The following is a 22,964-nucleotide window of genomic DNA, read 5'->3' on the forward strand; positions in this document are numbered from 1 at the left end:
GGCTAAAGCTTTGAGAAAAATCTGTTCCCAGAAGTCAACAGTTTTCCATGTCCTGGGTGGCTAATAAATATCACCTGTACTAAGGAAAAGGAGGGAAATGTGGTGGTATTATTATTATTTATGTGTCTTGAGAATAATAAGAGAAAGTACAATCATTGCAAATGTTTGGTAAAAGCTTTTGCTTCATTTTCTTTTTTGTTGTTGTGTGTGGTGGAAACACAATACAAATGAATACAGATCTGCTAGCTGAAGAGAAAGGATATGTCTTTTACAAAAACATGCTTTTTCCAGCAGTCTCAGGACTTTATACAAAACAGAAAAACACAACAGTTAATAGATAAAACGTTTTCCCTTCTTAATTGTTTATGTTTGTTTGTTTGTTACTTTAATAGTTCCACAAGTAAATGCTTCTTCCCTATAAACTTATGTATAAACTCAGGTAGACAAATAGGATTTTTCCAGTAAGAAAGTAAAGGGAGGAAAAAAATCCTTTTCTGCAATGGCAACTGGGAAGTGGTCCTTATGTATGTCATGACAAAACAGAAAAGAATCCTTACCTTTAACAAATGTTGTAGGTAATATTTAAAGTATTCCCTGAAGCATAATTTAAACTAGATTCTGAAAAACTTTCCCAGAGCTTTGGAGAATCTTAAGAACTTTTTCAGCAATTAAAATCTTTCCCTTCCATTTACTGGAATAGTACTAACAGGAGTCACAAATACTGTAAAAATGAAGATACGTAAGTTTTGCCCGTTCCTACTGATCGCTCCACTTAAACATTATCATTTATTTATTCTTGAGCTTTTGTAATGATGCCTCCTCCAAATGTTTTTGTGTTAGACATATCAGAATCCTTGGGGTTTGAACTTTAGAAAACCTTAGAGAAAGTGAAGGGGTTAGAGAAGGGAGACCTAAGGGTGAGAAGTTACTGCAGTTCAATGAATGCAAGCAGGAAGAAGACAGCAAGAGCTTAACTCCTTCAGCAGTTTCTCCAGGACATGAATTCATCTGTGGCATTGCCACTATAATTATAATGTCACAGATAAACGTGGAGTGTTTGAAGGATGAAGATTAATTGTAGTGGATGTAGGAAGAAAGGAAGAATGTGGGGAAGTCCTTCTGTTTGTCTATTTATTCCTTTGAAGAAGAAATGAAGAATGCTATTTGTTTAAAACATATATCAGACTCCCTAGTCATTGCCTGTAAAAATGTGTGCAATTCCACAGCTCTGTTAAAGTACAAAAAGCACACATATGCTCCTTGCATACGTGCCCTGGGAGGTTAAGATTTCTTGTTTCCCCAGGGATGGGAATAAAATGATCAACTTTACCTGAGACTAATGCAGTCTCAAATTGAGGTAGTCTTTTTGCAGTGATGATGACAAACTCCTTTTGCGAGCTTGGTTTTAGAGGGTTTTTTGATAAGCAAGAGTCTTTCCCATTGAATATTCTTACTAATGATTAAAACACAAGAGTCAATTAAGGTTGTAATTTCCATAACAAAACATTTCAGCTGTACAGCTGAAAGCCTTCAGACAGAAAGGATAAATGCTTAGTTAGCAGTCTCTAAACGAGTCATCCCAGTATTTCAGAAAGGATGATTAATTGCATCTGAAGCTATAGTATTAGGTGAAAGACTTACATGCTTTGAAGAGTTCTTAGGGCAGTTATTGGCAAGTCTGCTGCCCAGGTTTTCAGAAGTGCTCGTTCCCTACCAGGAAGCTGATGAGAATCCTGGTTTTACAGCATTAGACCAAGCAACTTGTTTATCATTATAATAATTCTGTTTTTTTCTGTTTCTACTCTTGCCCATAGGATCAGGCAGCTAAAGATAAAGCCATGCAGAGTATGGCTACAATGTCATCTGCCCAGATTATCTCTGCAACTGCCTTCCATAGTAAAATGGCCTTGCCTGGTCTCCCTCGACCAGCCTACCCTGCTGTTTCCGGGGTGAGTGAATCAGTGTCTCGCAGGAGTTGGGCTGAAGACACTTGAGTATTTGAAAGGGGTTGGGGCCTGCTCAGGAAATCCCTGAGAACATGAGAAAGAATGGGCCAAAAGGCGTTGTCTTTGTAGAGCAAATCTGCCATATGGCTTCAAAGACCTGGGTCTGATTCTTTGCTCACACTGATGTAAAACAATAGAGTTTCACTATACGCTTCTTTTAATATGATATGAGTGAGAGAAAAAACAGATCCTTTGGGTTTTCTGCTGCCTGAAATATTATTAGGTGTCTGTAGAACTTTCTTAGTCCAGGATCTTGTTAGATCAAAACCCTTTGGGCCATCCTGACCCTTTCTCAAGCTTATCATTCCCAAGCTCATCCTGAGTGCTTAGATAACAAATTATATAAAATCCTTAATAGAGGAGACCTGTCAGCATCCCCTAACCTTTGAGTTGGGTCTAGTGAGCTTTTGTCTGCCAAAATACTGCTGTGGAGCTTTCCTGAGTAACAAAGTCCCTCCAAGAGAGTGAGCAAGAGTTAAAGCTTTGGAGACAGAGGCACAAGGTGCATACGTAGCATTTAACGCTAAAACCCACAAATGGGTCAGTTGCCTGCATGTCACTAGTAGTAGTGTGTAGAAAGAAAGTAAAGACCAGTCAGCACCTCCTCAAGGATGAAACCAGGAAGGTAGAAAGAAGAGTGAAAGTCTGTGAGCTTGCAGTTTCTTTCCCTAAAAAGGAGCGAGCCTTGCTTTTCACCTCTGTCCTAGGAGTGGTGACTTTTGCCTGTATGTTGTTCTCTTGCAGTTTTGGCAAGGAGCTTTGCCGGGCCAAGCTGGATCTTCCCAAGAGTGAGTATTCCTTCATGGGAGCATTGAGAGCAGGTGCTTCTGCTGCTTCCTCTATGGTGCCCGGGGAACACCGTGCGCTATTACAAGATTTATAAAATGCTAAGATAATGTAGTCTTTGCTATCAGACAGATTCCCTGACCGTGGATCTGAAATGGTTGAAGACAAACTGAGAGTCATGAGAGAATCTTAAATAGATAAAACCCTTCCTATGGTACATTCAACATGGAATGCACCTCTTTAATGTCACATGGCTCAAGCAGCCTGATATGGCTTATTCTAGGGAACTGCTGAGTTTAGCAGCCTGCTAGAGGCGAGACTGCTGCAGCTCCGTTCTCCCAAGTTCAGCCTTGAGGCTGAGCATGTATTCCTCGTAGGTGTGCACAGAAGTATGCATATATGTTGCACAAACACACATAAATACATGGCTGGCCACACAGAACAGCACAGATGGATAATGCTCAGCATTCACATAAATACAAGCAGCGCAACAGCCTCATCCTGTACCCCTCTCTGGCTGATGCGGGTGAAGGTGTGTTAGCGGGAAATAGGCAGGCACTGTGGATTCATCCAGTAGCTGCCCTGGGATCCCCTGTCTCCCTGTGTGCTGCCATCCAGGCAGGTAAGCCCACAAGGCCACAGCCCCACACTAGTTGCTGGTGCGAGCCCCTCACTCACACACACAGATGCACATGCACGTGCCAAACACACACACAGTGAATCTCTCCAGTAACTCTTAGATACACCCAGTAGCTGGATCTTCACTTTCCCTAGTTTACCTCCCACAGAGGTAAACACAAATTCATCCTTCAGTCCACCTCCAGACTCCACAGTCTCTCTGTCATTAGGCCTGAACCTCTTGGTCCCTCTGAAAGCATCCTTATCCCTGGGGACACACAGCTGGCTCCTAGACCATCTACTTGCTGGCTGCTCTGACTTAATAGTCACGAGTGATCATACCCTCGCTGGCTGCTCCAGAAACACGCACGCAGAACCCAGAGCTTCTGGCAGAAAACAATTAGAAATAGAATTTAATGAGAAGATAGGACAGACTGCACTGACAAGGTGCAGGGCATGGACAGACAGCCGTACTAACCTTCTTACATGTGACTGCCATATTCTCCCTAAACATCCCCATAACAAATTTTGTGCAATCCCCAAATGCTCTTCCCTTTTTTTAATTTTTTTTTTATTTAATTCTTTTTTTTTAATTTATTTCATAATGTGTCCTATACACCTAGGCAGTAACCCCTTCAGTTTGTAAGGTGACTGATTTGTAAGCCTCCCAGTTGGCTCACTGGGCTGTTTTCACACCTGGACAATGGGGCTGATGGGTCTCCTGTGGCAGCCCTGGGACGGGCTGGAGCAGGGCCATTGTTCCTCTGTACTCCTTTGTATGGAGACACACTTATTATTACCTAACCTAACAGAAGCAATTTAAGCCAATTTAAGGACAATCAGCTGGAAGGGAGTATGTTCTTCACCCAAGCCATGTGTTCCTGCTCTCTTGTGGAGCTGTTGCTAATGCTTGTGGAGCAAATCAGGGAACAGATACCATTACACTATCTTGTGGGGAAAAACGACTAGTAAAAGAATGGAAGTCATCCTGTAAGAAATAAAAAATAGATTTTATGCCTCTAGCTTGAAAGCAAATGAGGATCTTTTAGAAGCTTGAAGTATGTGCCATCCCTGATGTCAGATGATGTCTCCAGATCCTGATTTTTCTTATAGTGGTGTTAAAAAAAGAGCTGTGCTGTCTTGACCACCAGGTTCAGTTGTGGGCGTGGAACATCTCTGAATCTTGGCCTAAAAGTCTGAGAGGCATCCAGCCCAGACCTATATCCACTTGCATAAATTTAAGTATCTCTGTGGTTGAAAGGAAAGCTTAAACGAATTGCCACCAGTGTATTCACAGGCTGATAAGGATCTCTGAGTCTGCAGGGAGAGCCTACTGAACACCTGCAAGGAGATCTTATCCAGCCCAGTCCTGGCCCCTTACTGTTTTTTGAGTTTTTCTCCATGACCCTCTCTTGACCACACAGAAAGATAATTGCCCAAAGCCATTTCTGCCACTTTCTCACTCAGGGGAAATACTTGATCAGTTAATCAAGAGTCTTTTTGCTTGGTTGCTTGTTTTATTTTTTGTTAACCATCTCTCTTTGTGTACTTCTGTAGTGTGAAACCTTTTTCTCAACAACCTTATGCTGTACAGCCTCCTCTACCATTACCAGGTAGGTAAGGAAATGTAGTTCCTTGCTTTAAAATTATATTCCAACTTCAAAAATAGCCAGCACTTTTAAAAGTTTTAAATTTTTTTAAAAATTATTTTTACCTTTTGAAATATTTGAGACTAAAATTAATTTTTATATGATATACCTTTATCTTTTTTTATATGATATACCCTTATCACTGGTTCCCATATTTTTACCGAGAGAGCTGAAGCTTTTAAACTTTGTTTAATTTAAAAATACCGAAATTTCCTGTTTTATGTTGGTTACCTTGGGGTTTCTTTTCCTCCCGGCTCTACTGTTCTTCCACCATGCTGCCTGTACTAGAACACTGTTTTCCATCATAACATGATTGCCTTTCCAATTTCTCATTAAGTAGAATAACAAATGTCTTTTCCTTCTCAGTTTCCCCATTTTGAAAGGTTAATTGTCATGTTAATGGTGATGCTTCATTCTGATACTAAAGCAGTTTATTTCACTGTTCATTTAGGGCTCAATCTGGGTCCTCTTAAAGTTGCTGAACATGTTTTCTTTGGTGTCAAAACCAGGTAGATTGTCTTTTACATCATTACCAACCCTTACAGTGCTGTGTTAGCAAAGGATAACTGACGAGTCATTTAGAACACAGGTATAGTGAGGACCTTGTGAATGATATTTTTGCATGATGACTGAAGCTGTAAGAAAATGTAATTAGTCACCTTTGACAACAGGTGCTCTACTGGAAAGCTATTAGGAACTTTTCTCTTTCTAAATTTTATTACATAAATCCTGTGTGCTTAGGGTTTGAATCTCCTACCGGCCTCTTGCCTTCGTCATCAGCACCAGCTTGGCAAGGACGAAGGGTTGCTAGTTCCAAACTTTGGATGCTAGAATTCTCTGCATTCTTGGAACAACAACAAGACCAAGACACAGTAAGATACATGTTTGACTTCCACTCCTTGTTAATTTTTGGTCTTCAGGTAGTCCTGCTCATCATGGATATGTTATGCTACTAATATATTTATGATAATATTTGCTTCATTGCTCTACTGAGAAGAGAAAGCCATTTTTGGGAAACACAGCATATCCTTCTCTTAGAGGGTAGAATTGCCTATAGTGATATAGCCAGCTCTGTGCCATGTGCTTCTGGCCTCCCTTTCCAGGGTCATGGATGTTCACACACCAGACCTCAAGGCGTAGAGGTCATAAGACAGTTGTACAGCTTCTGCTGGGCTATTCTAGCTGTCCCATTCAGCCTTGGAGGATAGACCCAGAATCGGATGATGGTAAGATCCCCTGAGCCACATATTTCTCTGGTGTGCTGGGAACTTAAATTTGGGGGCAATTGGGATGAGTTTGCATCAATGTGTTTCCATGGTGCCACCTATAAAATGGAAGTAGTAAGGTTTGCCTGTCTCACTAAACCTTGTGACACCATATCTTGAGACATACATTGGTGATGGGCCAGTTAAATTTTCTCTGTCTGAGACAGGAAAGTTCAGAAAAGATCATAGTATTTGGCTGGTACTTTGCTGTGGGATTTCAGGTAGCTCTTCATAGGACAGCAGCATTGATGTTTGACTGAGTGACCTGTGACAGGTAACACTCCGTATCTCAAGTTATTTCAGATTATGTAGCAGTAAGAAAACCCAGCAATAATGTTTCAGAAGAAGCAAGAAGCACAGATGTATTGACAGGAAAGAAATACCTGGTATTAGCAGAGGTATTTCTGCTAATACTTCTGCTCTTTTAGAAAGTACTATCAAATCTTCAGTGACATGCAGTAGTCTTTTGTGAATAACCATGTATGTTCAGTATGTACTGAACAGTACTGAATGATTTCCTAATTCCATGTTTTTCCTCTTCTTGCAGTATAACAAACACCTGTTTGTGCACATTGGGCAGTCAAGCCCCAGCTACAATGACCCCTACCTTGAGGCAGTGGATATCCGGCAGATCTATGACAAGTTCCCTGAGAAAAAAGGGGGCCTGAAGGAACTCTTTGAAAGGGGGCCAGCTAATGCCTTCTTCCTTGTCAAATTCTGGGTAAGGGAAGGACCCTTTGTAGGGTACCCATGTGCTATGAAGTTCTAACTGTAAAAGTTGTGCACTCACTAGCTTTTATAAGACTGCCGCCTCCCAACAAATTTTCCCCGTGCAGACAACTTAATAGAGCCGTGATTGTCACTGCAGATCTTTCCTTGACTGCACAAGGCCCTCATTCTGGCCTGGAGCAAGATGTATCTTTCACAATGTCATCTGTAGGGTTGCTCTTGACTAGTGTCTGGGGATTTTATTTCCTAGTGGTGACTTGGGCCCTTTAAAATTTTTATTAATGTACAAGAGAAGAATTCAGAGAAAATTATTCTCTGCATACTCTTATGTGTTCACTTTTCTTAGTGTTGAGTTACTTCTCAATCAGAGGCAACATTTTTCCATCTCTTCTCCTATCTCATTAGCTACATTTTGTGTTATACAAGTACTAATAATTTACAGATGCACATTTACTGCCGGCACAAGGACAGACAAAAAAAAGAGAGACATATAATGAAATTGGATTATGTTGATAATATATTACTGAAATGATTCTGGTAAGTTGGTAATCAGCCTGGCAAAAGCCTACTCGCTCAATTTGGAATTTTGTGAGTTAGCTGAAATTTGCAAAAACTGTGCCGTTGTGCTTCAGGGTACAAACAAAATAGTTTTGGTGATCGATATTATCATACATATTACAAGATTAAAAATAATAGCATCTTAGGGCAGTTGCATGCTAGATGGCTGAGGGAATGTGTAATGGGATTTGGAGCCTTTCACCTTGAGTTTACCACTTATAATTCAACCCCAGGTCAGGAGTGAGATGATGAAAAATGAGCTTTCATATCTCATACTTTTCATACAAACTGGCACTAGAAAACTTCTTAACCGATGCTTTCAGGAGAAGGAAGAGTTAACTTGAGTGCCTTGAGACACAACTGCCCAGCTGTCCCAAGCATAGCCTTTGTAGAACTGAATTGGAGAATGCTGGGTGAGAGTCTGCTGCTCCAGTGTCTGGTGCTTAGAGCCTTAGTTACTGGTGATTCTTGGAGACACATAATTTTAATGCCCGCAGACCGTGTGCTGCTGAGCTGGGCGCCTCATGAGATTAGCCTCTGTCAGGGTACAACAAAACCTGCTCGGGAAGATCGAAACAAAAAGACCAGCCCTGTTCTGGTGGAAGAGAAATGCTTGGGAGATATAGCAGCACCTTGCTGAGAAGGATATCCTTTCCCAAAATCTGGGTAGTGATTGTCCTACTAAGAACTGTTTGGAAAAGGAAACAGAAGTCTGATATGACAAACGAAAGGAAAAGGAGCAAGAGGGGATAGCTTCTATGAAATGGTCCTTGGAAAAGCAGGAGCTGCAAGAGCTGCTTCTTGCTGTGGGGTAGGGATCCCAGGAAAGTCTTCATGTTGAGGTGAAGAGCAGTGGTTCCTGTGTGGTATCACTCTGAAGTGCTTTGGAAGTTTTAGGAACAAAAAGGAAAGCTTAGAGGGGGACATTACGTAGAGAGAATAAAATGTATTCCTTGACTTAAGGGGAAAGAAATCATAGCAAAATTGTGATCTAGTGCAAGTGCGATTTTATCTATCAAACCTGTTAGCATGTTTTTGTTCTTGTGGGGTTGAGTTTGGGCATTTTCTTTGTGTTTTAATATCAGAAGGATATATGTGGCCTATGCATCATGTCAGACCAACCTAAGGTAGGCTTTTCAAGGATTTATGTGGTGGGATGTTATTAAGTTGGACTCAGTCTGGGCCTACGAGGGGTGTCTGGTGTTCAGAAGGCAGCAACTCACTGAAATTCAGCTTGCATAAAGAAATATGACATAAGATTTGAAATACCTTTACTCCAACATATGCATGATGTCCTGGAACTCTGCATCTGTACACTTATAATGACAGTGATATTTCTGGGCTTGGTATAATTTTTTGACTTTCTCATTCTTTTTTTGGTACCCTTGCATTGCTGAATCCCATCTGGAGTTAACATCAGGTTTTATTGGTGGAAACACTACAGTCTGTCACTTTTGCTAATTTTACAAGTCAAGTCGTTGATTGAATGGAAGCTTCTAAGGCATTTACTAAGAAGTAAATAATTCAGTCTTGTATTTGTTTTTCAACGTAGACAGCAGTGGGGTGATGAAAACACCACTCCTGATGCCATATTCTGGATGAGAAAGGATTGGGGCACTTCTGTGATTTGTGCTGTGTTTCACAGGAGTACTTACATTAACCATGTTGTTAGATTTCAGCCAGGATCATTAAGGCAATGTAACTAAAGCAGTTAAAAAAAACTTTTGCTCCAGAAAATTTGGACTTTTTTGAGGAAAACTGCAAACCTTTTTGTTGCAAAACACTGTATTCAACATGCCTGAAATATTGTGGCAATGCAGTCTTATACTTAAACAAAGCATGTGAACCAAGCTTGTAATGCACCGGGCTACTCGTGTCACAGGGCTTCCTGAGTTTGGTGCATTGCAATAGATGTGTATAGTGCAACCCCTCCAACCAATAAACACTTTTCACAGATAAGGCAATGTGATCTTTAAAAAAAAATAACCAGAAGAAAACTAGATTTCAGCTGAGATTTTTATACCCCTCTGCATTTTATAACTCTCTAATAGTATATGCTAACGTGCTTTTTCATTTTACTGCCTGATTGCTCTGGACAGCTATACAAGTATACTGTTGATGTCCAGAGATGTATTGGATAAAGCAATTACCACACTGTTGAATTTATGGCATCATTTAAGGATAAAAGTAGTATCAAAAAGCAAATTACCAATAACCTTGAACTTAGTGAGTAGAGTTAAATACTTGAAGGGGTGTTTTGAGACATGAATATAGAACTGGTTTTTCAAAGGTTCTGAACGGAAGTGGTGGTTGCAGGTGACAAAGATGCAAAAAAACAAGGCATAGAATAAGTTGGTTTTGTATATATGTAGTTTTAGGCTTGAAGAACCTGGGGCAGGAACCTGCCATTACTGCATTAAGCATTCAATATACCAGATGACCTGTTGTGTACCAGAAGCCCGACTCTAAACACCAGGGTTGGGTTTTCTTGACATCACTGATAGCACTTAGGATCTAGTGTGACTGAGAAAGAGACGTTCATGTTTGTTCAATGGTACTTTAAACTATTTATACAATAGCTAAGAGTTAAAAGTTGATTAATTTGAAACATGAGCAGTGTTTGCAATTATTCCTTGATTTTGGCATTGGGAGTTTGGTACAGTGAACTAACTCTTGGATTTGGATTGGCAGGTTGTGTATGACATCTGCGTGACATTTCTCTGTGCTCCAAGTGCATTCTAGCACACAACAATGAATGTGAGACATTAGCCCCCCAACACATGGGCAGTGGCAGCTCTGCTCTTTTCCAGTGTAATATTATCTCTACCACCTGTCACTTGGTTCTCCCCATGAACTCCTATACGCGTCGTTATTAATAGTTTGGGGAAGAGGCATTTTCAGGGCTTTGCACATTAGTAGAACGGTGCACTTGCATCTTAAAGCTTTCAGAAGTTGTGAGACTCTGGGTGGAAAACAGAAGGAATATGACAAACCAGAAATTCAGGACAGGCAGTACTTTGTCCAGAGCAGCCATCTGCAGAGGGATGGATCAGGGGAATTGCTTGGGAGACCCTTCCTGTGAATGATGAATATATGTAGTAATTTCTTCTCCTTGGTGATAGGCAAGCTGAACCTGTCACATCACTGAGTGTTTTCTTTCCAGTGAATGAATTATACTTTTGTGGAATGAGCTGAAGAGGTGGCCTGGAGACTGCTGTCCTGCACTTGGCTTCTTTTCTGTACCAAGCAAGTCCAGTCAAAACAGCAGCAGTGCAAACTCCCCTTGGCACCCTGCCCTGCCCTGCCCACTGTATGCCTTCAATCCTGACCCGGTAGAAACTGCCCAGAAATCAAGGAGATGGTAATTTGGTCTCCATGTCCATTCTGTCCTTGGCCCTTCTGAGGCAGCAAACAAGACAGCAGCTAGCAACAGAGATTTTTATAGAATCATAGAACAGTTAGACCTGGAAGAGACCTTAAAGACCACCTAGTTCCAACCCCTCTGCCATGGGCAGGGACGCCAACAACTAGACCAGGTTGGCCTTGAACACCTCCAGGGATGGGGCATCCACAGTTTCTCCGGGCAGCCTGTTCCAGTGTCTCACCACCCTCACAGCAAAGAATGTCTTCCTGATATTTAATCTAAATCTACCCTCTTTCATTTTAAAACTGCTACCCCTCATCCTATCGCTACACTCCCTGTGTGAGTGTGCGAGTCCCTCCCTGTATTTCCTTTAGGTCCCCTCTAAGGACTGGAAGGCTGCTATAAGGTCTCCCCAGATAGACCTTCTCTTCTCCAGGCTGAACAACCCAAACTCTCTCAGCCTTTCTTCAGAGGAAAGGTGCTCCAGCCCTCTGGTCATCTTCATGGCCCTCCTCTGGACTCACCCAATGGGTCCGTGTCCTTCTTATGTTGGGGGTTCCAGAGCTGGATGCAGTACTCCAGGTGGGGTCTCACCAGGGCAGAGTAGAGGCGTAGAATCACCTCCCTCGACCTGCTGGCCACGCTTCTTTTGACACAGCCCAGGATGCATTTGGCTTTCTGGGCTGTGAGGAGACATCACCAGCTCATGTTGATCTTGATCTTTGCACATTTTTTTCTAAGAATGGATTTGGCAGCCTATTAATTTCACCTGCAGTCACCAGCACCATCTCCTATCAGTTGATACCTTTTGTAAGGGGACTCTGTCAATGGCCCGTCTTTCACCAAAGTTATTCCCCGCAGTGTTCAACAGTATAGAGATTGTTGGCAGCAAAAAGCAGATTGAAAAACTGAATTGCTGAGGGAATCTGTCTGCTGGGTGTCAAAATAACACAATCCTGGGGGGCTACCTAAGTTGCAGCTACCCATAATTTTGGCAAGGCCTGTTGCTATCTTTGGCTAGCTCAGAAACTCTTCCCTTACCCCTTTCTTGGAGGCTAGAGCTACAGTGGCACAAGTTTTGGACTGTTCTTAAAGAATTGTTCAGCATAGGCCTTTCCATTGACCATGTGGGACCTGTGTGCAAGATACCATTTCTTCCGGTATTTAATGCCATTTGGGCTCTTGTGCAATCATTGCTTTTCAAAGCCTCAGACAAGCTGAAGACTGATTCTCAAAGGTCACATTCCCCTGTGAAGAGTTTCAGAAAAAATTTGATTCACAGCCTCATCCTAGTGGGAATGAGGCCTTTCTTACTACTCAGTTGTGAAACTCCCTTCCACCGAAGATCAGACAAAAATCTCGGCTTATTATATGGTTAGGACAATGCACAATGCCAACTTTTCTGTAAGTGTTTCTTTTCTTGGGGTTGCAGAAGTTGTGTGATACACTCAAGCTTATCAGAGCTGTTTTCAGCAGAGCTGCTAAGAATCTCAGATCACCAATATGATTTAAAAGCAAAAAACAAGTAATACTAGCTTGGTGAGGGTTACTGTGCCCTTCTCTGAGCAAATCTCTTCTTTTCTCTCTAGAAATTTTGTCTTGTATGTATTTAAATATTCTGCTTACTTCTCTGGAAAGGAGGAAAACTCAGATGTTGCCCCCAAAACATGCAGAGCAGCTCTCTTGCATGCAATATATAGACCTTTGAGGTGTGCTAGATTGCAGATACCTCAGTGATTGTAGCTTCAGCATGTTTGGAAGTCATCAGGCAAGCTATGGACAAGTACATCATCTGTATTGAGCTTGCACAGTCAGTTGAATGCATCCCAGACACATCAGATTGCTGTTATGCTAGAGTGTGCACAGATTTTTGCATCTTGAACTACTTGGACAGAAAGCAAGAAAGAACCCTGACTTTGTCAGATAAAGTAGTGTGGTCCAGTTGGTGGCTCATGACTCAGATTTAGTTTGTAATATGTCTCATCTCTTTGATCTTCTAGCATTTTCAGATGTTAAGTTAAAAGCAGTAGCTCTTTTGGCCATTAAGGATCTCATGATGTGCGGTATGATTTTGTCCCGGTGCAATCCTGTGAATTTTAACTGCATATATTAGTGATTTACCACAGTGTCCAGTTGACATTTAGAAGTTAATTTGGCTATGGCAGGTAACAGTGTTTTTCCTCAATTTTCTGCCTTGTGTCCCTTCATGAGGTAAACACCTCCATAGCAGGGGAAGCTAACAGATTGCAGTTCCACCCCTGAGCAGTTCTTTGGACTCGTATTCATGTACATTACCTTTTCAGTTTATACCAATAAACCAGGTTGCAGATAATTCAAGAGCAGATATGTGCATGCTAACTAATCTCTGGTATGGGGGCAGTAACTTCCACAAGGGTAGGAACCAGCAGCTTTAAGTAAATAAGCTGTAACTGTAAGGCCAGCAGTATCTGAGGTGCTGCAGCTCCATTCTCCTGCAAACTGGGACTGGAGCCCTCAGCTAGCTGCTACTGTCATTCCCTGGACTTGCTGAAATTCCGTATATGTACATTTATGGGCTGAGATTTTCAGAGGTGACAGAAGCAGATGGATGCACAGCTCTTGTTGTCTGACTACCCTAAGACAGGTCTGACAGTCCTAGCCCATGATGTGGGACACGCTTTAGAATAAAAGGTGCAGTGTAAGCGTCAGGGAGTTCCAACATGACCCCGTTGCTTCGTTGCAACAGGGCTTCGAGGAACCTGATATTAGTGAATGGCAATGACTGCTTAATTCAAACAGTATTACCATAATTTTGCCTACTGCCAAATAGTTTAATGTAGATTAATTAGATGTTAACTAGCTGTGAAATTCTACAGTCTGGTCTTTTGAAGAGAGACATGCCAAATTGTGGAGGCACCTAGAGTAGCTTCTTAGGGCTAGTGAAGCTTTTCTTATGAAGTAGAACTAGCACCTTTCTGCTTTACCTCGTATTGACTGCACTTATTTTTTAATTCGCCATTAAGAGTTTAGGGGAGTGTAACCTTAACTTTAATAGTGAAGCCCCGAAAATGTTTGTCTGGTTCTGCAGTGAGGGCCTTTGCTATGTTTCTGGAGCAGTGGTCCGACCAAAATTCTGTAGCCTTGACCTTTTGTTCTTTCGACTCAGTGGACAATTTCTTTGGAAAAGCGGAATTGGGTCCATACATTGTGTTTATCACCCTCAAGGGAAATAGCTGAAAAATATTGTGACGGACTCCTAGTCCAGTTCCTCTTTGGAGAAGGGAAGGAATTAGTCTTTATTCACACAGCTGGAGTAAGGCCAAATAAACAATACAGTTAGTTGCATTGACATGTATATGCGTATTACAGTAGCTCAATAAAAACAAAAACCAGAATACAGTAGCATTGCTACTCACTAATAGATGTACATTTGTGGTGCAAAGTAGTTTGCACTATATAATATATAATAATATATAATAGTTATGCACTGCATAACCATAGTGGAGAAAATTTGATAGCAAGGACTTCAGCATGACTGTAATAATTCACTTGGCAACCTGAATTATGATTAAGTCTGTAATGCCTGTGCCTTGTTCCTGTTAATACCTGTGCTACCAGGTTAAAGCTAGCCTGGATTTGCCTACATACACTACTCCAGTGTAAACAAATCATCGGAGCATAACACTGCATTACAGTTGTTTAGGTGGTCACGACAATGTAAAGCTTCCGGTCTTCCTCCAGCTGTTGTTTCCAAGTCTTGTGCAAAAGTTATCACTACCTCAGTGGTGCAAATGCAAGTGATGTAAAATGATTTTTTAAAAAAGTTTTAAACCAAAATTGTTTTATTGATATATTTTAGCACGTGTGCCCAAATCTGTTTTCAGCTCAGTGAGGAGACAGAAAACTGTGGGGGCCAAAAAGGATAAATTAAGATAAGTCAGGAACCTATTCAACTGGATAAATTTTTTGTGAAGTTATCTTCTGAGGAGAAGCAAACATGAGAATAAAATAATTGCCAGCTGTGTATGACTATCTCCTGATAAATCAGAGGATGCTTTTTTATGCAGGAGATGACAAATTTAGGAGAGTAATGGGATGAGTGCACAGCTGGTGTAAACTGCTATGAATGTATTACACATGTAGGGCCAAGTGTATTCACAAGGGCTGGAGATCTGTCACTATTTCACAGCGAGGGATTCTACTTGAGAGGGTGAGTCATAGAGACAAAGGCAAGCCATTCTGACAAATGGACTTTCTTTCATCCATAATCTGTGGTGAAGATGGTACAACTGTCAAGGATTTTTGTAGAAACTGTGGCAAACACCACAGTCATTTTGAAGAGTGATTTACGATCATGTATTTAAATAGGGTGCTGTTATGCTCTCCATTAAGAGCAGAGTGAAAGCTGTATGTCCATCCCTAATGCTGCCAATGTTGATGTGAACATCGGAGCATTCTGTCATCTTGCCTGGACTGAATCTTTGTCCCACTAGAATTATCTGAATGCTACAACTGCTAGTCTAGGAGATACCCCAGGAGATGCATTGTCCACTGTACTCCATGAAAAAACCTATCCTAAATCTGTTTTTCACTTGCTTGTGACTTTGTACATTAAAAAAAAATCATGGTAATCGAATTTTATTGGTTTGTTTGCTTGGATCTTCTGTGGCATCACTTACCTAATGCAGATGGTAGTTTTTCTCTGGGTGGAAATATGTGTGCGTAATAGCACAGTGGCAGCAATGACCCAGTGTTGTACTAAGTGGAAAATGGAACTGGATCTTCTGAAATAAATGGGGAGATGGTATATTTTATTTCTTTTACTACCTCCTCCTTCACACACCTAAAGTGGCAAGTTAACAGCCATGGGAATTAGACTGAATGGAAATATTGCACATTATTACTTGGCTGCTTTTCCTGCTAGTGCTTTTGGCATCATTGTTGGCAAAATGATGAATTCTGTGACAATAACTGTCCAGGCCAATTGTCTAGGAGCAAAACTTTTAACTTGAAATGAATGACAACAAAGCATGGCTTCTAGCGGATTACTAGTTACTGCTGTAATTACTCAAACACAGCAATCACTAGAAGAAGCAGTCCTGCCTTCTGCTTTCCCCATTGCTGCCTACCCTCCCAACACATATTCTTTGTCTGCACACACACAAGTGCTTCTGAATCCGGTCAGGGAACTGATCCCACTGAGAACTAGCCGAGCAATTCCAGAGGAGTCTTGTAATACAGCTACAGAAACATTTGTGCTAGTACAGGAGGAATGAGAAGGCAAAAGCTGCTCTTGGTGTCAGAACCAGCCTGGTGTTAACAAACTTCAGCTTTGAGGTGCAGTTTCCCAATAGGTTCAAGCCAACCTGAGTAGATGTTGCTATCAAAACAGGCAGTCTTTGTGCTCTCAACTTTTGTGTGTGTTCTCACGCTTCCAGCCTCTGCAGCTTTGTGAGGATCCAAGTGAGCTTTCTTGTCTGACTGAAAACTAACCCACCAAAACCACAAAAGTTTGTTTGGGCTGGGATCGACTTTCTCATCCAGCTAACCAGAGAGTCATACAATTGCTAATGGTGGCACAAAGGCAGCAGCATGCTTATGTGGCTGCAGATGGGGAGAAGGCTGGACTGCCACTTTCTAGATTGACTTAAACCTCTTGTGAAGTTGCTACTTAAGAGAAAGAAGTTAACAGTATTATCTCATTGCAGAGAAAACACAGGTATTTTGTACAGCAAAGAAAAGGGGGGGTTCATTATTGAGCTGGTTCAGTTCCAAGTCTAGCATTGCTTCTCCTAAGTGCTGCTCTAGATCTCAAATGAAAAACCTTCACTGACAATGGATAAGAAAACCATGCTAGAACGGCATCTAATGCAGTCCTATTAACACTGTATCCACTGTAACAGGAATACACTTTATTCAGTTTCCCGTTTCCCTCGGTTCAGCAGGAAGAATAGAATAGTCTGAAGTAGCCTATAGGAACCGACCATTGCTTTTGTGCAGATGTAAGCTAGCACCTGGCCTTGTGCAGCACCGAGAAGCTGTACCCTTTTAGTTTTGAAAGAGAGGAAGCCGATCTGGGCATTCCCACACCACCTTTGTGTTTTCAGAGCTTAAGGGAACTGTGTCTTTTCATAAGTGTGGTTTGACTGACCCCTGGTGGAAGCTTCAGACAATCAGAATTTTTAGGAGGTGGGTCCCACCCAACATGAGGCTTCAGTTGGCCAACCCTAGGCACCCACATTTGAAAACTGGCTGCTAATGGAGATGGGTTTGTATTCAGGTGGAACTGGGCTGGATCCATCGGCAACCTACATTCCTTATGTTGCATCTTGGCTACTTCCGTTCGTCACATCATAGAACACAAGCCTAACGAGCGTGTCTCCTTGCACATTACTTCTCTCTGCTCTGTCTCTTACCTGCATGTCCTGGGTGGGAAAGCTCTATTACAGTGCTGTACCCTTAGGTTTCCTCCTTAGTGAGGCAGCCCAGTCAAGCTTGTCTGTTGCGTTGCTCTGTCTCTACAGTGCCCTCCTCTCTGCACTCCACATGCTTTGTGAGTAGCTGCATGCTGTCCTGGCACTGTTCAGTTATGGTAAATATCAGCTACGGTAAGGGGCTGTGTCATATGTTTTTAATGTTAGGACGATATTCCACCAGATTTCTCCAATGTGTATGCAAATCCTATCCACCACTTTCTGAAGCAGGAACTGAATTTTAGTGCATACTCTTCAGATTTCCCCTGCTTGCTTGATGCACACTGATCTGCTTAAGGAGCTTTGGACACTCCAATACCTTACAATCTTGACTACACAAGACCTCTTTAGGTAATGGTGAAAAAATATCACAACCATCTATTGATAACCATCTATTTTTCTTGCCTTTTTTTTTTGGCAGGCTGATTTGAACACCAACATTGAAGATGAATCCAGATCTTTCTATGGCGTTTCCAGCCAATATGAGAGCCCAGAAAACATGGTCATTACCTGTTCCACCAAAGTATGTTCCTTTGGAAAGCAGGTGGTGGAGAAAGTGGAGGTAGGGAGCAGACACCTGGGTGCAAGGTTCTCTCTGACTGCTGTTTTGTCACTTCAAGTATTTGCATACTGCGTATATCCCAAGGCAAAATATATCCCTTGCTTGTTGTCAGGGTGATGGATGCCATAGATTATTATCTCTGAGACATGCAAGTGTAAGATTGCTCCGGTCTGCAATGTGAATTTGTCTCAGGACTTCATTAAAGGTCTATTGCTAATTTTTCTTTAAATCTCAGTTTCTGAGGACACGTGAATATGTAAAACTCTCAGCTGTGGTGATTCTCTAGGGTTTTTTTGGGAGCAAAGAAAAGCTAGGAAACCTGGACCCTTGTTTTGTAGTCCAGAAAGGTGAAAACAAATAGGTAACACCTCACTCTGATCACTGTTTTTAAACAGATCATTTATAGACTATAGCCGTTAATTAATAGACTGTAATGTAGACTAGAATCTTATGATTTTATGAGGCTTATCTTAGTGCTTATACACTTACAGCTTGAGCAACAGCGGAGCTGCATAATTATGCATATATCTGGCATTGAAGAAATTCCTTCTGATGCCACATTCTGCTGCTAAGAGAGCTTCTCTGACCTGCTTCCTGCTGCTTTCTTTCTCAAGGAGCCTTTAGATGCAGGAGGAGTGGTTGTGTGCAGAACACCAGGTGTTCTTGTGTCAGCAGTCAGTTCAAGCTACGTCCTTCCCTAAGATCCATCTCTAGTCACACGATAGACATGCCTGAAGTCTGTTTATATATTTGCACGATGGGATAGACAGACCAAAGAAAGGTGTCATGGTGCACAGGAAAGGAGACCAAGCTCTTGAGGTGAAAGGAGGTAATGGGCATTTAAGGGTCTGCTGTGAAACGATAGAATCCAGCCTCAGCTTCTGTTCAAAGGAAGATGAAACATACAGGAGCTAAGATGTGAATGTGAACAAAAACAATCCCTCTGTATAACATTGGCCAGACCCTCTTCTAAGGGGGAGCAGAGATACTATGGTCTCTCTCACAGGTCTCTCCTTTCCAGCTGCGAAACATCCTGAGCATACGATTACCATCATTACTAGGAACTTTCTGGTCTTTCTAAAGCAGCAGTTTCTAACTTTTTCAGTTTATTCACACCTAATATTTTCTCCAGCAGAGATGCAGACCATAGTATAGCTGACAATTGGTCTGCTCCTCTTAGTTAACTTTCACAGCTCCTTGGCAGCTTGCTGTTCGTAAGCTGGCACCCGCTGTTCTAAAGAAAAAAGAAATCAAGCCAAAGACATTAGAGGGCTCAAGGAGACTGACCTTGATTAATGATTAATCTTCTCATTACTGTTAGCAAAATGACTTGAAAATGACATTGTAATTTTTCTGTTTTGAGTGCCTTTATGCAATTAATGCTACGAATGTAACAACGTTAGTCCTATACGCCCCTTTTATGTTTTACATTACAGACAGAGTACGCACGCTATGAAAATGGACACTACTCCTATCGCATTCACCGTTCCCCTCTCTGCGAATACATGATAAACTTCATTCATAAACTCAAGCACCTTCCTGAGAAGTATATGATGAACAGTGTGCTGGAGAACTTTACTATCTTACAGGTGGGACTTTCAACTGTTTTCATTGGAGCTTGGAAACATGTAAGACCCATGCAGAAGTTCACTGTTGTGAGTCAAAGCAACTTTCTTTTTACAGCTCAGCATCTAATTGAACTTAGTATCTCGCACATGTATCGCACCTCAAGCTCTATGGAGCTCTAGAGATAGTAACTCATGCAGAGAAGCAGCAGAAGAATTTGAGAGACCTGACTAAGAGAGAGAAAAAAAAGAAAGATAAAGGGAGACCTCACAAGGCAGAGAAACAAAGGAAGAACAAAGATGCAAAAGTCAGTGAAGAAAATGCTCATTCCACTATTAGACAAACATTGAGGTCCTTTCTGTGCCCTGGCCCTTTCTGCAAAGTGAAAAAAACAAACAAGAGCACTGTTAAGGGGCTATATAATTTTGTCATGGGAAGAATTCTCCACTGACGAGGTAGGAAAAAAAAAAAAGTTGTTTCCTCAGGACCATCCTGAACCTGAAAAGAATATGGAGGCATGTAAAGGAAGGGGGATGTTAGGGGAAACTCTGTGGCACCTTCATGAATCACTGCAACCTCTAAGTAGGGCAGTACTACAAGGCAACAGCAACTAGATTTGCGTTGGTGTCTATGTTATACCAGGAGCCTTTCCAGGCTCTGATGCAGCCTAAATTTGGGAAGAGGGCAAAGACAGCTTAAAAGGTGGATTTTCCTAATGGACTGGGTTCTGTGCTCACCTCTACAAGAGGCATCATAGATCTTTGCCCAGAGAACTTGAGGTTGGGTAAGTAGAAGAAACGCTAGAGGCTGTATGAAAGGCTGGAAATCATGTGGTCTTCGTTCCATCCTCTAGAGATCTTGTGGGACTTCATGCAACTCCTTTCACTGCTCTGTGGCTCAGGTACCTCAGCTATAGGTTAATAATGTATCTCATAGGGCTTTAGGAGGCTTTACTCTTTCATGTTTGTACGAAGATTTTTAGCATCTGGAAGAAGAGAGGAGTATAAATGCTAAGAGATTTTTAGATGAGCAAAAGCATGGAGGGGGCAGGGACTGAGAGATGGAAGGCCTGTGTGCTGGAATCCGTACTGAGGAACACTGTAACTGCTTTCTGCATGTTCCATTCCTCAGTCAGGCCAGCACTTGCTATAAATTTTATGAACAAAGTTGTCATATAGTTACACTGCCTCTGGGGCTTTGCGTTTTGAGTAATCTCCTGTCCATCCCTTCCTCCTGTCACAGAGAGGTATGTCTCATGGAGGTGCTGGCACAGCCTTTTATATATCGCCTTGCGGTCCTGCTCCCTGAGCAGCAGGCTGAGCATTTTCTACCCCTCCAGTCCTCAATGGGGACCTGAAAAGTGGTCATGCTTAAGGCAAGGCATGCTGTCAGTCCTCAATACCCACTACCAACTTCTGAGAAAAGTCTAATTATATTTTTTCTAGACCCTTTCATGAGATTAGATACCCCTAATCTCACAAGTATGATTTATCTTGCTTTGCACATAGGTCTGGATCTAGCCCTCCAAGATTTCAGAGCCCATTTTTCAGAAAAGGCTCTGGTGCCTTACCACACCTGGATGTGTATAATTCACAACAGCCAGCAGAAGAAAGGAGAAGGGTTACTTCAGCTACAAACCCATACATGGAGTAAGAAAAGAGATTAGATCAAAACCAGGCTGTTAAAATTAAGACAGCTTGAAAACAGCTATTTTTTTTTTTTCTGTTTTCACAAGAACGGTTGGGCTTTTGGTACAGTTCGAGGTGGTATATATCTTCTGCAGTTGAGTTGGTGCTACTGCTGATAAAAATGTATCTCCTCCTGCAGGAGAGAACTGCTTGAAGCTTTAGCTATGGCATAAACTCAGATGACAAGAATGTGCAAAGTTGTGCAGTGACAGCGAGAGGGAAGCTGAGCTAGGAGCTCCGAGCGCAACATTTTGCTTGTCCCTGCCATGTAATGTAGGCAGTACGTGCTCCTGAAACTAGGACAACACTGTTCTAGCACCATGCTACTGACACTGAGTCACATTGCAGAAAAGCTAAGATTCCTGAGGGACCATACAAAAAGAAATGTTAAAAAAGGAGCTTGTGTAAGAATGCATGAGTGTAGCAGCCATCTTTCTCCTGACATCTACAGCTTACCATATTACAGTGTATGGAATGGGAGGCATAATGGAGTCAAACCTGTAAGTCTCCTATAAAATGAGTTACACTCTACAATCCTCATGGTCTGTGTCTACTACTGACAAGCAGGAGCAGATGGAGGGCAAGAACCGTTCATGGCTGTGATATATCAACACAGACATGGGCAGGAAGGGATGTGCCACAGCAGGTGGCCTCTCTATACCCAACAAACAGAGCAAAAAGAGATTTTCTGTGAAACACTTTCTCTCTGCTGAAATCTGCAACACCAGGGGGTGGAAAGTAGAGGACCTAGTGGTCCTGCTTCCATTTATGTAGTCACTGCTTGGTCACAGCTTGCTTTTCTCCACAGTGGACTCGGCTCACCTCCCTGTCCCTTTCCTGCATTCGTAGTCCTGATGCTGTGAAAGTGTTTTGCTTGGGTGTGTGGGCACATAGGCAGGGGGTTGTTGGGGCCAAGCTGTGTATCATTTTTGTGCTTCTCTTTTCTTTGCCTATTACTGACTTTTTGCTCTATGTTAAATGTGTTGGAATATGTAAGCAGAGAAACAGCAGTTGCCATCTCAGCTTCTCCTTTTCTGTCTAGGTTGTGACAAACAGGGACACACAGGAGACCTTGCTGTGCATAGCATATGTTTTTGAGGTGTCAGCTAGTGACCATGGTGCCCAGCATCACATCTACCGACTGGTGAAGGACTAGAGACTCTGCCCTGAGTCATCATCGGGATGCATGTCTAAGAAAAAAGCCTGTGCTTGAGCAACGCCTGCCCCCTCATACCAAACTGACAAATAAACTGCAGATACTGTGTATTTTCAGAAAAGCACCTCTGAGCTCTTTTGTGATTGACCAGGGTCAAATAAGTTTTTATCTCCAGGTTTGTGCAAATGGGGAAAAGACTTGGAGTCAAAGAAATGGGCAAATAACTGCTTAAGGGTTTCACCACAAACAGCATCTGCTGGATTGTATTTCCCACAGAGCACACACAGGGTGTGATTACACACATAAAAGCAGTGCTATGCACCGGAGCGTACAGGTAGGGCAATGGCAGCAGCTTCCACAGGTCTGACCACATATGAACAGGTTGAAAATATTCATGCTACATCTGGTCTGAGTGTGTGCACTCATGCGCATTCACTTGTAGGTCAACACATGCACAGACATGCTTACCATACATTTATATAGGTGTCAGTTAGACAGGTGTGGGCACATGCATGTGTATAGAGATTGCACATACAACCTACATATCTGCCTGTCTAGCTATCTA

General features: G+C 42.0%; 1 protein-coding gene across 9 annotated transcripts in view; it reads left to right on the top strand.

Moving 5' to 3' along the window:
* TEAD4 (TEA domain transcription factor 4) overlaps positions 1 to 22,522 on the top strand; it is a 60,299-nt gene extending 37,777 nt beyond the window's left edge. For 6 of the 9 annotated variants that reach the window (XM_074154535.1, XM_074154560.1, XM_074154568.1 and 3 more), the window contains 8 exons: positions 1,815 to 1,949; positions 2,751 to 2,794; positions 4,968 to 5,023; positions 5,801 to 5,931; positions 6,872 to 7,045; positions 17,849 to 17,989; positions 19,426 to 19,578; positions 22,286 to 22,522. In XM_074154535.1, the coding sequence (XP_074010636.1) occupies positions 1,815 to 1,949; positions 2,751 to 2,794; positions 4,968 to 5,023; positions 5,801 to 5,931; positions 6,872 to 7,045; positions 17,849 to 17,989; positions 19,426 to 19,578; positions 22,286 to 22,399 (948 nt within the window). In that variant the 3' untranslated portion in view covers positions 22,400 to 22,522. Of the gene's footprint in view, positions 1 to 1,814; positions 1,950 to 2,750; positions 2,795 to 4,967; positions 5,024 to 5,800; positions 5,932 to 6,871; positions 7,046 to 17,848; positions 17,990 to 19,425; positions 19,645 to 21,063; positions 21,205 to 22,285 lie in introns of all 9 variants that reach the window. The other 3 variants (XR_012463458.1, XM_074154526.1, XM_074154590.1) reach the window with 3 other exon arrangements.
* The last annotated feature ends 442 nt before the right edge of the window (positions 22,523 to 22,964 follow it).

The sequence above is a fragment of the Numenius arquata genome, chromosome 1, assembly GCF_964106895.1.
Source record: "Numenius arquata chromosome 1, bNumArq3.hap1.1, whole genome shotgun sequence".
NCBI classification, from domain to species: domain Eukaryota; kingdom Metazoa; phylum Chordata; class Aves; order Charadriiformes; family Scolopacidae; genus Numenius; species Numenius arquata.